At 43.9% G+C, this 13,206-nt stretch overlaps 1 protein-coding gene across 4 annotated transcripts in view; it reads left to right on the top strand.

Annotated features, from left to right (window-relative positions):
- PLCB1 (phospholipase C beta 1) overlaps positions 1-13,206 on the top strand; it is a 657,432-nt gene that overhangs the window by 618,612 nt on the left and 25,614 nt on the right. For 2 of the 4 annotated variants that reach the window (XM_043512118.1, XM_038396761.2), the window contains one exon: positions 2,597-2,661. The exons of the other annotated variants lie outside the window; for them this stretch is intronic. In XM_043512118.1, the coding sequence (XP_043368053.1) occupies positions 2,597-2,635 (39 nt within the window). In that variant the 3' untranslated portion in view covers positions 2,636-2,661. The remainder of the gene's footprint in view (positions 1-2,596; positions 2,662-13,206) is intronic. 4 annotated transcript variants of the gene reach the window in all.

The following is a 13,206-nucleotide window of genomic DNA, read 5'->3' as shown; positions in this document are numbered from 1 at the left end:
AAGTAAATAAATTAGCCCTGGGATGGAAGTTGTGTGCTCCAAGGTCTGTTTTAAGGAAAATTCTAGGGGCCAAATTCAGACCTTATGTAATGGATGCAACTCTCCTGGAAGTAACTAGGCCAAATTCTGCAATGACAAAATGGTAATGTAACTTAAACCTCACATATAACTGTGGCATAAAACTGGTGTAAGTGCTAAAATAATGCAACTTCAACTGATTTATCTATCACCAGGTGTGCAAAACAAGTGTAAGTTCCAGGCCAAAAGGGCCAGAAATTAAAGTGCCCCAGGAAAAGTAACAAAGGAATATGCACAATAAAGCAGCCATCTCATCCCACTTTACTTTTCACCTTCTCACTGCTACATTTTTTCTGCTGTAATCCCCACATTCTGCTCCTTCCGCATATATTATGGATTTATTTTACAAACTCCACTCTCATGAGCGCCTATTTTCTGGACAACTTATACCCAACATGTAACTTACACCATTTATGTCATTGCTAATGTAGTAGTTTTATAGCCCAAGGTGAAAGAGAGTTCAAGGGGAAAACAGATAAAGTGGTTTAATTCATTCATTGTGATGCAATATAGGAGGGCTTTGTAAGTTCTGTTACATATTAATTTCATTGAAATCCAGCCATATTAAGTTAGTTGATGATGATTTTTTTCTCCATTGTGGCTCAATTACAAGACATTTATAAATCTAAATGAATGTAAGATGAGCACACAATGCATAAAATGCATTCTTCTCCCCCTTCATCATTACCAAGGATGTGACTTGGTAATTATGATCAGTTTAAAAAAATGCTTTAAGGGGAAACATTTTGTGATCAATTTAAGTATTACTTCAGCTATTAAGTTACATAAACTTTAATATTGGTTTCATTAGAATAGAAAATGAAAACTCTGACCTTTGTGCTACTCATTTGTTTCTATGTCAGTTTAAAAGTTTACTTTCAATGCTTTCTTAACAAATTTAACAGACGACCAGCTAGGACCAAGCATCATTGACTTTAATTAATGTGTGCCCAGCTATCTTACCAGGGCTGACATTGGCCCAGTGTCACCATGTATTTAAAACATACCGTGGTGTCTGTAATCTTTCCCATTCAAAATATATGGAGCACCATGTATGCCATGGTGTGGTAGACCCCAAGCTTTTAATAGCACCTACTGTACTGCAAAAATAGCCATGAAGTTTTAACTCCTACAAACAGAACTAGAAGTGCAATCCTTGTTCATGCAGCTACCATCAACATGTAGCAATCACATCACTCCCCACTGCAATCTCTGCTGGGGTGAAATATCAGCTTTTACCACACAGCAATGCTACACAACAGTATAGGAAAACAGACGAAGAATGCACAGCCAATTGCAAGTGGAAAAGTAATTTTAGTAGGGAAAATGTATTTATATGTAAACTGATGGTGTTCTAATCCAGCTCCAAATAAAAGCTACACCTTAGTCAGCTCCAAAAAGCTACCCTTCCTGAAGTATAGTTTTATTAACAAAAAGATAACCTTCAAGGTAATTGCCCTATGTGGACCCCTTGGAGTTTTTTGGATGCTTCTAGGCTGGAGTTCTTTCCTTCAAGGCCTCTCTGACTCAGGCCTGTACTCTCTTACAGAAGGCTACTTTTACCCCCTTTATATTTGAGGTGGTGTATAATAAGCTACACCTGTCCCAGAGACTCAGCAATAATTAGCCTGCAGCTCTCTGGAGGGTTCCAATGCCTGCTAGCAGGGTGGGCTAATATTAAAATCCTGCCACTCTTTTAAATTACCCAAATATGAATTTTGACACTGGGAATCAAATGCAAATTTAGGTGTTTTTGTTTCATTTTGTTTTTTTTTTTAAGGGCTCTTTGGTGGATCAGAATATTGGTCTTATACTTTACCGTGAAAATGTCACCTCCTACAGCATCATGCTCAGTAGCTCCCTCTGCTCAGGGATTGGTTTAATACTGACTCAAAAGGAAGTGTTCCATCCGTTGATTCTCTAGCACCACTTTCTGAAGCATTCTGTGTTTTTCTTGAAGATCTCCTATCTAAGAACTGATTAAGGCCAATCCCGCTTAGTTTAAGAAATCTGGCATGATCAGAGGCAGAGGTGATATATCTATAGTGGCCTTAGATACTCCTTCCAATAGGAACCGAGGTGGCATGGCTGATTGACATTGTCCTTATGGAAATATACTCTTCTTCCCCTATCAAAAGAATATGTCTCTTTCTTGAGGAATTTTTTTTTCCAAAATGTGCCTGAGCTCCAGCTGCACCCAAGCTCAGATCTCTCACACAGAAGCATGTTGAAACATTGTCCGTTTTTAATAAAGAGTGACAGGTTATGTTTCATAGATTGGTTTGACTGCCTAGTGTGTTCCTACCAACTGGTCAAATTCACTGCCTAATGTGATCCTAGCAACCGGTCAAATATTAATGAGCCAACACTCAGAAGGGCAGAGTGATCTTTCTGTTGTTCATTATGTGCCTAGATAAAAGAGAGGTTACTATTTTGTACTGCACAAAATTATGTCATTTTAGTTTAGAGTAATTGCTAATCACCAAATATTGAAATGATCCTTGGTTTTGTTTTAAAGAGCATAGAAGAACAAGAAGTAGAGGAAAAACAGAAGTAGAAATGGAATATGAGACTATAGTGAAAGTGAGTGAAATGTTCCCCTTCTTATCTAGTAATGCGCATGTTGTTTTCATTTTTCATGTCAAAACATGAGTCGGTAGGGTCCACAGTTTACTGCCCATTAGTTTACCTGATAACTGAAATCTCTGAAGGTTTTGAATCCTTTTATTATCTTCTGGCTTCATAATGTATGTTGCCACTGGTGGTTATATTCTTTTTAGACTGGGAAAGCAGTTTGTGGCTTCTTTGCATCACATGCCACCTCACTATTTTGTTTGTAATGCTTTTGTCTTACTTCTAAGGCAGCAATCAAGAGATGCATGTAGCAGCATGAGTATAAAAGCTTTTCAGGCAGCCATCTCCACTGCCCTTTTGATCATCTGAGCATCTTCTGTTCCATCTCTCAGCCAAGTCAGAGCCAAAATCCTATTCCCCCGAGACCACCCAAAGAAGGCCAATGCTCTGTTTCCCATAGACTACTGGAAAGTCCCCTGAAAAAGCAAAGAGAGATTATGGGGAAGGAAAAGAGGGAACTTAAAGTCTCCAGAGAAGGGCATCAAGGACTGGCAGCATCAGAGAGGGGAAGGGACTGTAGGCAAAAAGTGGGGCAGAGTGGGGCATGGAAAATATTAGAGGCGTGAGGGAAGGGGAGAGATTCAAGCGTTGTTGATAGGAAAGAAGGAGGAGCAGAAGCTAATAGGGCTGAGAAGAGAGTGCCAAGGCAGCAGGTCTTAGGGATGGGGAGGAGAAGAGAAGTAACCAGGGGACGGGAGAGGTAGGGGAAATTGTGGCAAGCAGTGAAAGGGGCAATTAGTGGAGCCACCAGGAGAGATTAAGAGACAAAAGGGGGGAATTATTCTGGTGGAAATGAAAAAGACTTAGGAAAAGACACACACACCCACCAGGAAAGATGAAAGTAGAGTATAAGAAAATAATTTCTTTCTTTATTGTTTTATAGAAGGGTTGATGCCCAAAATGCCCTAGCAGAAGGGATAAGAGTTTGATTGTGTGTCACAGAGCAGTGGGGATATGACTAGGAGGAAGGAGGCTTGGGACAGCTGCTTGAAGATGCGGATGTGCATGGGATCTCAGGTTTTCTTCTGTCTAGGGAATGGAAATAAACTGCTTTGGTTATTAATCAATCATTTTTGTTTACTTTGTTCTGATCTTTTACCATTTACCTGATTGTACCTTTCAGAATGTTTTAATATGTGTTGTGTCTTGCTGATGGAATAAGAACAAGTTCATCTGAAGCACTGTCGCTTTGGGGGGACTAGCAAGGGACTTGGGAGAACTAGGTATTGTAACAGAACATAACTTCCCATTGGAGAGTTCCCATAATAAAGGATTTCAGATAATCGCTAGGAAGGCACTTACCTTTGATTGCATACAATAGATATTTTTCAGTGTTTTTCATATTTTTAGGGCCATATGGTGGCAGGGAGTAAGGGGCAACAGCCTTCACAGAGCTGCTACTTCTCCTCCTTCTGTCCAGGTAGAAAGGGAGGAAGACAAGGGCTGAGGAGTGAGTGGAACACACACAAGTGAAGCAATTTGTGCCAGCTGTCAGTCCGCTGCAGGTACTCACCACAGCCCTCCAAGAGGCCGATTTTGACTCTGAGTCACAATCTAGTTACCAGTGTGCTTCTGGGGATGTTGTTTCCCCTTCCTATGGGCTTTGGCAAAGCCCCAAATTAGTGCATAATCTTTAAAAATGCAGGGTGTTGCAATTGAGGGGTACAGATATTTGGAGGGAGACCCCAGACATCTAATCTTTAACCACACAAGGTGGTACAGCCAAGACAGAGATCTGTGGTGGGGAAGTGGTCTGACAGTAGTGTACAGAGAGAAGACTTAATTTACTGCAATCTTTATAGCTCTCCTCTGAATTTTTTAACACAAGGTTCCTATGCACCTTGAAAGTAAATATCTCTATCTTTCTATAATTCATAATCCTCATCAGTAGCTCAAGATCACATCTTCTTTGGATCTGGAGTTACACTTTTTTCTACTGTGATGGCTACAACAAAGTCAATAGTGGTTAGGCCTCTTGGTTGCTTTGATATCTCTTTTCCATGCTGGCCATGATCATTTCATTGCTTCCTTATGCTCCCCCATGTGTTGTTTTAGCCACCTGTTTTCTATAGTCTTACAATTAGATTGTAAAGGTTTTGAGGGAGGGACTGTCTCTTCACAGCTTCATAGATTATAAAGCTAGAAGGGAACAGTTGAGTCATCTGTGTATAACACAGGCCATAGGACTTCCCTGAATTAACTCCTGTTTAAAATAGAGTATATTATATGTTCGTATAGAGCCTACCATATTGGGACCATCGTCAGGACCTAGTTAGAGATTGATCCAGGCAACAGTCAGTCTTCAAGGTGGCTACATCCCTTTGGGATTTACCATGATGACAGCAGTTTGGGGCCCTGGCCTCTAGGCTCTACTGTAATAGAAATAATAAATAATATATATGTTTATTGATGCTTAAACTGTCACCTTAATTTGAGTCACATTGGTTTTCTGATGTGCATGATCTCTCTTCTGACCACGTGGACTCTACCATAGTCTTCACCTATCTATTAGGGTTGTCAGGCATCTGATTTTTTACCAGAACACCCAGTCGAAAAGGGACCCTGCCGACTCCGGTCGGCACTGCCAACCGGGCCGTTAAAAGTCTGGGCAGCAGTGCAGTGGGGGCCAAGGGCTAGGGCAGACTCCCTATCTTCCCTGGCTCCACGCTGCTCCTGGAAGCGGCCACCAGGGAACCACTACCAATGGGACCTGCTGGGGGTGGTGCCTGCGGGCACGAAGGCAGCATGCACTATGCACAGCCGCCTGGCCGCCCATGTGCCTAGAGGCCGCAGGGACCTGGCGGCCGCTTCCTCGGAGCTGCGGTAAGCACTGCCAGGACCCCGCACCTCCCTGCACCCCAACCTCCTGGCCCAGCCTGGAGCCCCCTCCTGTACCCATAATCCCTTATCCCCAGCCCCACCCTCAGCCGAAGCCCTCACCCCAACCACCTGGCCCAGCCCGGCATCCCCTTCTGAACCCCAAACCCCTCATCCCCAGCCCCAGCCCAGAACCCGTACTCCCCCTGCCCCAGCCCAGTGAGGGTAGGGAAGAGTGAGCGTTGGGGTGCAGAGGTATAGAGTGAGCCGGGGCGGTGCCTCGGAGAAGGGGCGGGGTGGGGGTGTTCGGTTTTGTGCGATTAGAAAATTTGCAACCCTAGTGTCTAAACATACTAATGCATGATTATAATCTCTTGTATTAATGTTTTTAGTTGTTGTAAGATCTCTTGCAAAGAGAATAATGAACTTGTAAAATACAATGTGTTTAAAGCAGATATTTCATTCTAAATTGTGCTTAGTTGTCTTCTCTCAGCTTGGCAGAATTAGGCCACAAAACTAGGGCTGGTCCTTGCTTGTCATGAGCTCTCGGTTCAACTATCGATACACAGGAAAGCATTGGACAAGTATTTTCATGAGCAAACTTGTTGCAACAAAAGCAAGTAGAACTGTGAGAGCATAATAAATACCTCGGTATCCTGATGATGTGCAGAAGGGACAGCCCGGGTGACTGACGGGAGACGGTAGCATTACATTGGCAACAGTTTGCCAGGGAGCTGATTGTTCTTTGTTTTTATGCAAATGTCATGAGGATATTGATTTCTGCTTCTAGGAGATGTACTCTCTTCTTTCCTGAAAAAGCTGAAGGGCTAGGCTAGAGCTCAGTTTCTTTTGAAATAACTCAACTAACATTTAGAAAGTCAGAAATAATAGTGTTAACGATTGCTGCCCCCTTTTGACCTGAGCAGCTAGGCAATGTTCAGGCCCTGTGCGATGTTCCAGTTGGAAGGAGAAATTGATGAAGTCTGGTATTTTCTTTGATGCAGTCGGTTTTTTTTACAAGGAATGTGCAAAACCCTGTGTTTTCTGAGTGCAGAAGGAACCAAGTAGCATAAAACAACTACTTTTGCTTACAGCACAAAAGGTATCTTTTCAGCCTGCACCCCGACCCAAAAACCTCTTCCCAGGGTTTTTCCATGGTCAGCCACCATTCTTTAAAGTAGCAGCTCCTTACCATGGTCTCTCTCTCTCTCTCTCTCAGTCCTTTTTGTCTGTAGGCAGTTACTTTTTGTTCTGGCTTCCCACACACAAACACCTGCCCAAAACAATGTTCAGCAAAAGCTCCTGGGCAGGGCCACAGACTTCTTTTGTCTTAGGTGGGCCTTATGCTTACAGTCTTGTTATTTGAAGGGTGGGCTCACACCCATCAATCTCGGTCCATAAAAATGTTTCACCCAGATCATAACAACACCCCCACACACACATACCTCAGCTTCACCTGTTGTCCCGGTGAGGCTTAAAACGGTGACACTCACCAGCCCCATCCCAAACAGAAATTTTTTTTTAAACATTCAGAATGATACAAGGTTAACTATTTGCATATGTACAGTGTCTTTCTGTCAAGATGTTTTCACATCACCAACCCAAAGGAATTTTATTTCCTCCCAAATCTCTTTTCTCTCCCTGAGTTTCATGTCAAACCCTACAGACTGCCTACTATAGACCCTACAGACTGTCTATTGTTTATGTGGAATTTGCTGACTGAGGCAGACCCCACCCTTGAGGAGAATTCACTCTGTAACAACTTTTCCAGTCTCAACTTCCACAGCTACATTCTCAGATTCAGAGGGCAACAAAACTGAAATTCTGTCCTTCGGTATCTTCTCAGAGGGTTCTTATGGATAATGTTGGGTTTAGTCTTGTGACCCAACAATATAGTGTATACCATTTCATTGATTTGGGTCAGTACTCTATAGGGTTCCCTCCAAAAGTTTATCCACTTTAGGCCTCCTACCCTTCTATCTTCTAGGATTGTGGAACCAGACCAGGTTCCTCCTTTTAAAGGTTTCCCCAGATGAACATTACACAGCTTTTTCATTTTGACAGAGGCGATCCTCAGGTATTCCCTAGCAAAAGGTGTGATTGTTTTCAGTTTTGGAATGTAGGGTAGTCCCCATGGTTCAAATCCCTTTGTTCCTCTCCAGGAACTCCATACAAGAGGTTTCCTGGGGTTCTTAGCTCACGTCCAAACATGAGGAATGCTAGGGTACGCTTTTTACTCTCATTAACTGCTGCCATCCTTTTTCATAACCAGAACTATGGATTAGGCCCAAGCAGGCTTGATTATGCCTTCCTGATACATTTCCTTGATGCCCTGTGGTGTACCTTCCCTTTTTGCTACAGGTAGGTGAGGTGACTTTTTAATGGGTCAGTTCCCCCCAATATCATCCTTGGGCCGGACCAGTGCAATTCAACATATATCTTTGTTAGATCAGGAGAACAACTCCTGATTCCTTACTGGAAAGTACTGTAGACTGTTCTGCTAGTCCCCATTTAGGTGTGCTGTACTGAGCTGGAACAAATCCAATAGAAACTCTTGAAGTTCACCTTTATTCCTTTGTAATTGTCTTCTCTAGCGTTTACCAGATCTCTCATGTATCACAACTGCATCCCTTTGTTTACAATTTCCTGTTTGTCAGAACCTTGCCACAAACAAGCGGGGCTCAGTTCTTGTTTCAGATCCACAAGAGTTTTACCAGCTAAGATTCCCCCAAGACTCTGGGTCTCAAAACAGATTTCAAAACTCCGCATCTTGCCCTTGCTGAAAAGCTACCACGGCGTATAGCTGTTATAATGGTTCCTATCCCATTAGAGCAGGACAATTAGTTCACTGCAAACCAGTTGCCTATAAACCATTTGTCTCATGTGGGCCATATCTATATAGGGAATTTCCACAGACTGAATTTGTAAGATACCTTGCCTGGCATTGATTGCACAGTTATTAGCCACAATGAAATCCAAACTAATCATTAGCTCATCCACTGTTTCTGCCACCCAGATTTCTTGTTCCAATTTCAGAGGTCCAATCTTCAAACCCAGTTTTCTCAGTTTTTGAACTGGTTCCCTGACCTCAGTCTCTGTCTCCGTTGGAGACCAATTAGGTGGTTCAGTTTGGGATTCCTAGCCTCTTTAATGTCTGGTCTAATAACTGTTATGTTTGAGCCTGTGTCAATTAACCCTATATACATCACAGATCCTATTACAGACTCAATAGTCCAACTTACTTTACTGTTGTTTAATGGCCCACATCTAAACAAAAATTCTAGGACTGATCCTTGTACTTCCAAGTTTTGCCCCTTCAGATTGGTGTTCCTCCCTTTCCCAAAGTGGGAGAGAAGCTTTCAGGAGACCCTTGTGACAGCCATAAATGTATAAGAATCCTTCTTTTTGTGGCCAATTTTGTTACAGTACCAGCATTTAACTGAACTGTTTCTGAACACAAAAGTAATCAAATTTCAGGAAACAGCTTTTTTTTGCTCTCAGCACCAAGAGCATTCTTTTCAGCCTGCACCCTGACCCAGAAATCTCTCCCCAGGTTTCTTCCACGGACAGCCCCTGTGCTTTCCGCTGCCCCTTTAGACTGTCTCTCTCTGTGTTTTCAGTGCTGTCCTGAACACGAGCCAAATCCTGATCTGTATCTCCTAATTTGGGCCATGTTACAGGGGTGGGAAGGGTGAAGGCTATTCGGTCCAAATAGTTACCCCAGTTGTGGAGAGCAAATCAAATCCCAAGGGGGAAACCCCTGTGTCATCATAGAGTTGCTCAGATAAACCTATCCCTTCCCCTGGAGGTGAAGTCTGTGACTCCCTCTTGCCTCGCTCACCCCATTACATGGCAGTGAGGGCACCAAGGAATGAGGTTGAGGGAAACTATGCCTGAAAGGACCATGGGATGAGATCTACCCAACTGAGTAAAAGTTGGGAGACAGAGTGCACCAAGTAGTGCACATCCAATAGGCCACTCCAAAACAGAGTGAATGGCCCCATCGGCCCAAGGATCTCCCCTTCTCCAGAGCCAATAGGACAAGTGTTTGGGGAAAGTGGTGGAAGAATGACAGCATAGCCCCTCCAATGCCCACCAATTCCTCTGCAACCAAAGGGTAAGGGTCATTTTGAGCCCCCAAGCTCAACCTCTCCCCAATAGATGCTCTGCAAGATGGAAAGAGGGCAAGCTATACAGACGTAGGGAGGGGAGTGCGAATCCCTTCAGGGCATCACATGGCCCTTACTCCCACATGAGATAGCATCACATTTTGCTTTAACAGAATTCATGGCCAAAGTGTATGCCCACTCGTAACAGATGCACATAACTCTCATTAGTATGGATGGTAGTTAGGCATGCAGCAATCTAGCTGAATTCATTGGATCTAGTTGCATAACTTCATGCAGCGATTCACTGACTTAACTACCTACTGTATTCTGCTACACATAAGTGTAGGGGGAATTTTCTTTCCTACTGTTAATGACATTGTGATTGACAGATGCCAGCAGTAAGAGGGCTAATTTGATGATTTTAAGAAAGAATAGGAGGAGATACAGTCACAAGTCTGTACTGTACACGGGGCCTCATAAGAGAGGCTGAAGCGAGCCCCTACCGAAAGAGCCTGGCTACTAGCAGCTAGTGAGTACTGCCATAATTTACTCGTACCAGAAGCTTGATTCGGAAAGAGTTTTACATACATGTGTAAATCAATCCCTGTTCAGGGCAGCATTGAAGCCCATATTTAACATTAAGCACATTTAAACTCCTTCAGTGGGTTTTGACCACGAGTTGAGCGCTGTTCTGCATCAGGATGCTTTCCTGAATCAGCGCCGCAGGCTAAAATTTGCAATGCTGTTGTGTGGAGCTGGAATTCTGCCTGGCGTAGTGTCAGCTTCTATATCTAGTGACAGCAGGCTTATGGGAAAATATTGTCACTTGGCAGATCACATTCTGACATCTATTTTCACTCAGTAGGTGTTAAAAACACATAAATAAAATACATACCATGAAATATGTAGGAAGATTATTTCGCAAATAGTTGATACTGAACTTCGTGTTTCAGAAGTGATAGTAAAGATTAAATCTACAGTAGTTACTATTCAATAGGTAATTACATAGAATCAGAGGCACCGATCAGAATGAGCGTTCCATTCTACAAGTTGTACAAACCCTTACAAGGTATGAGTCGGTACTCTAGAGAAATCACAATCTAAGGTACCTGATTTTAAAAACTCGTTTTGTGAAATGCTACAAAGGCAAAATTTTCGGTACAGGGTTAGGACTTAGAGTCAGTACTCCTGTTAGAACTAATGACATTTGAGGGAATTAAACCCTCCACCATTCTTTTAGTAATGTGCCTTTATTGCATATAGTGGAATCTGCTGCAAAAGGCCGTTAAAAACACATTAGAGGTATCAGTATAGATGTCGAATGGAGCTGAGGGTTATAGAAGATCTGAGAATTATAACTCACCGTGCAGTCACTTTTTCAGTACACAACGTTCTAGCAGCACAATGGGACCAAATTCTCTGGCAACAACCGCTAAATTCTGCTTCATTGTTAACTTACCCTATCGCCCTAGAATACTATATTCCTACCCCCACCCCCACTGAACCAACGTGTGCACATGCTGAAAATACTCATTGGTGAAAAAATCATCCACGGTTATTTTTGACCGTGATTTTATTTTAAAGATGGGTTTGTTTGCTGTGTTCTCTGACCCAGCTCCACTCTAGGCCTTGGCTGCTGTGGTGTTCTCCAGATGGCCTAGCTGACTACCTCTTTGCTTTCATGTATGCCAGAGAAGGGATCCTGGTAGCCAACTTCAGCAGCTTATCTCCCTGGCTTACCAGACCCAGCTCACTAGTTACATCTGGCTTCCACACTCCCTGCCTACAAGCTGGACTCCCATCCTAGCTCCCCAAAGCCTGGCCCCAACAAACAGTGCAGGAAGCATGCACTGTAATTAAATAATTTACCTTGAGAACAAAGTTGGAGAAGACAAGGCAGATCTTGGTAGAGCTGGGGCAGGGAGACACACACAAAACTGCAAATTTTGCAGTATCTTGGGAGAATGCCAATTGTAGTAGCAGAGTCCATGGGAATTGGGGCAATTCACATCTCTTAGAGCTATTGTTTCAGGCTCTCTGCAGATTCAGACAGGCATCACTACATAGGTTTTAACTTAAAACATCACCTAAGTGTACATCTGCAATAGCATGTGCTAGAAACAGTTTTTAAAAATGAAAGCTGAGATTCTCGAGCACAGTTCTGTGGCACAAGATGAATTCTCCATGGCCAGATAACAGGAGGTCCTGATTATAAGGTATTCTGCTTTTAAAATAATTGAAAGGAGAGCAGTTTTCTCCTGTGTCTCCTTCCAGCCTTCCTAATTATTCATCTTGGGCTAGTTTATCTTTTTATAATATTTAATGTTTCTAATTCCCCTTCTGTGTAAGCAGTCAGATCCTGATGATGAATGCTGCAATCCATGGGGGTGTGACATTACAAGTTGCTAGCCTGAAACCAGCTCTGGTGTCACAGATGCTAGAATGTGGCATCAGTACATGAACAGAGCAGAAGGCTGGCTCTGAAGGAGAACTTCAGCTGTCTTAAGGCCTCTTTTACAAAGAGATCAAGGCAGATTAAAAGCTTCTCAGTGAGCCACAACAGCAGGCAGATAAAAATTAAGAACTGTGAATTCCCCATGTGTGTAGACAACGTGTCTCTCCAATAAACCCATCTCTGTTAGCTAACTGAAAAGCAAGAGCACTGACTGAACTATTTAAAGCTCCCCCATCCACATTTACCTTACATATCTATTATTTCTGAGGGCATTCTGCACCAAAAAATTAAAAATTCTGCACCCAATATTTAAAAATTCTGTGAGTTTCATTTGTCAATAAATAAATGCAGAGGATCCAGCATGACAGTGGGGAGCACAAGCCACTGGCTGCACAAAGGTGGGAGATCACCCTGCAGCCCCAACCCCACCCCCGGGACCCAGACTCAGCAGTGAGGCTGTACCCGACCCTGGCACAGCAGAAGGTCCAAAAACACCCTGGGGCCCTGCCCCTCTGCACCAGGTATAGGGCAGACATGCTCAACCAGGCAGGATCCAAGTGTGGAGGGGCTCAGTGTGGGGGGATCCAGGTGTGGGGTGAGAGGATTCTGTGTGGGACAATCTGGGTGCAAGCAGCTCAGTGGAGGGTCTAGGTGTGGGGGGATCTGGATGCACAGAGGCTCGTTGGGGGCTGGGGTTCCAGGTGCAGAGGCAGTGAGACTCTGCAGGGGCTTCCAGGTGAAGGTGATTGGGGCTCAGGAGAGGGGTATGGGTGTGGGGGTCTCAGCAGGGGTGTCTGGGTGCTAGGGAAGTGAGGCTTAGTGGGGTAGGAGTCTGGGTGCAGCTAATTGGGGGGTCAGTGGCATGGGGGTCTGGATGTGAGGGCTCAGGGTGGTGCAGGGGTGTGGGGCTTGTCGGAGTGGGGGTTTGAGTGCCAGGAGCTCAGTAGAGGGTGGTCTGGGTGCAAGAGTGAGGATCCGGAGGCAAGGGATTTGAGGGCAGGGGTTGAGGTGCAGTGGGGTGGGGTTTGGGTATGGAGGGCTAGGGGTATTCTGGATGTACTGGGTGACGCTTGGCAGGGGTGTCTGGGTATGGGAGGTGTGGATTCACGAGGG

The sequence above is a fragment of the Dermochelys coriacea genome, chromosome 3 (assembly GCF_009764565.3).
Source record: "Dermochelys coriacea isolate rDerCor1 chromosome 3, rDerCor1.pri.v4, whole genome shotgun sequence".
In the NCBI taxonomy this organism is placed as follows: Eukaryota; Metazoa; Chordata; order Testudines; family Dermochelyidae; genus Dermochelys; species Dermochelys coriacea.
The sequence above is the reverse complement of the archived record's forward strand: the minus strand, read 5'-3'. Positions and strand labels throughout refer to the sequence as shown.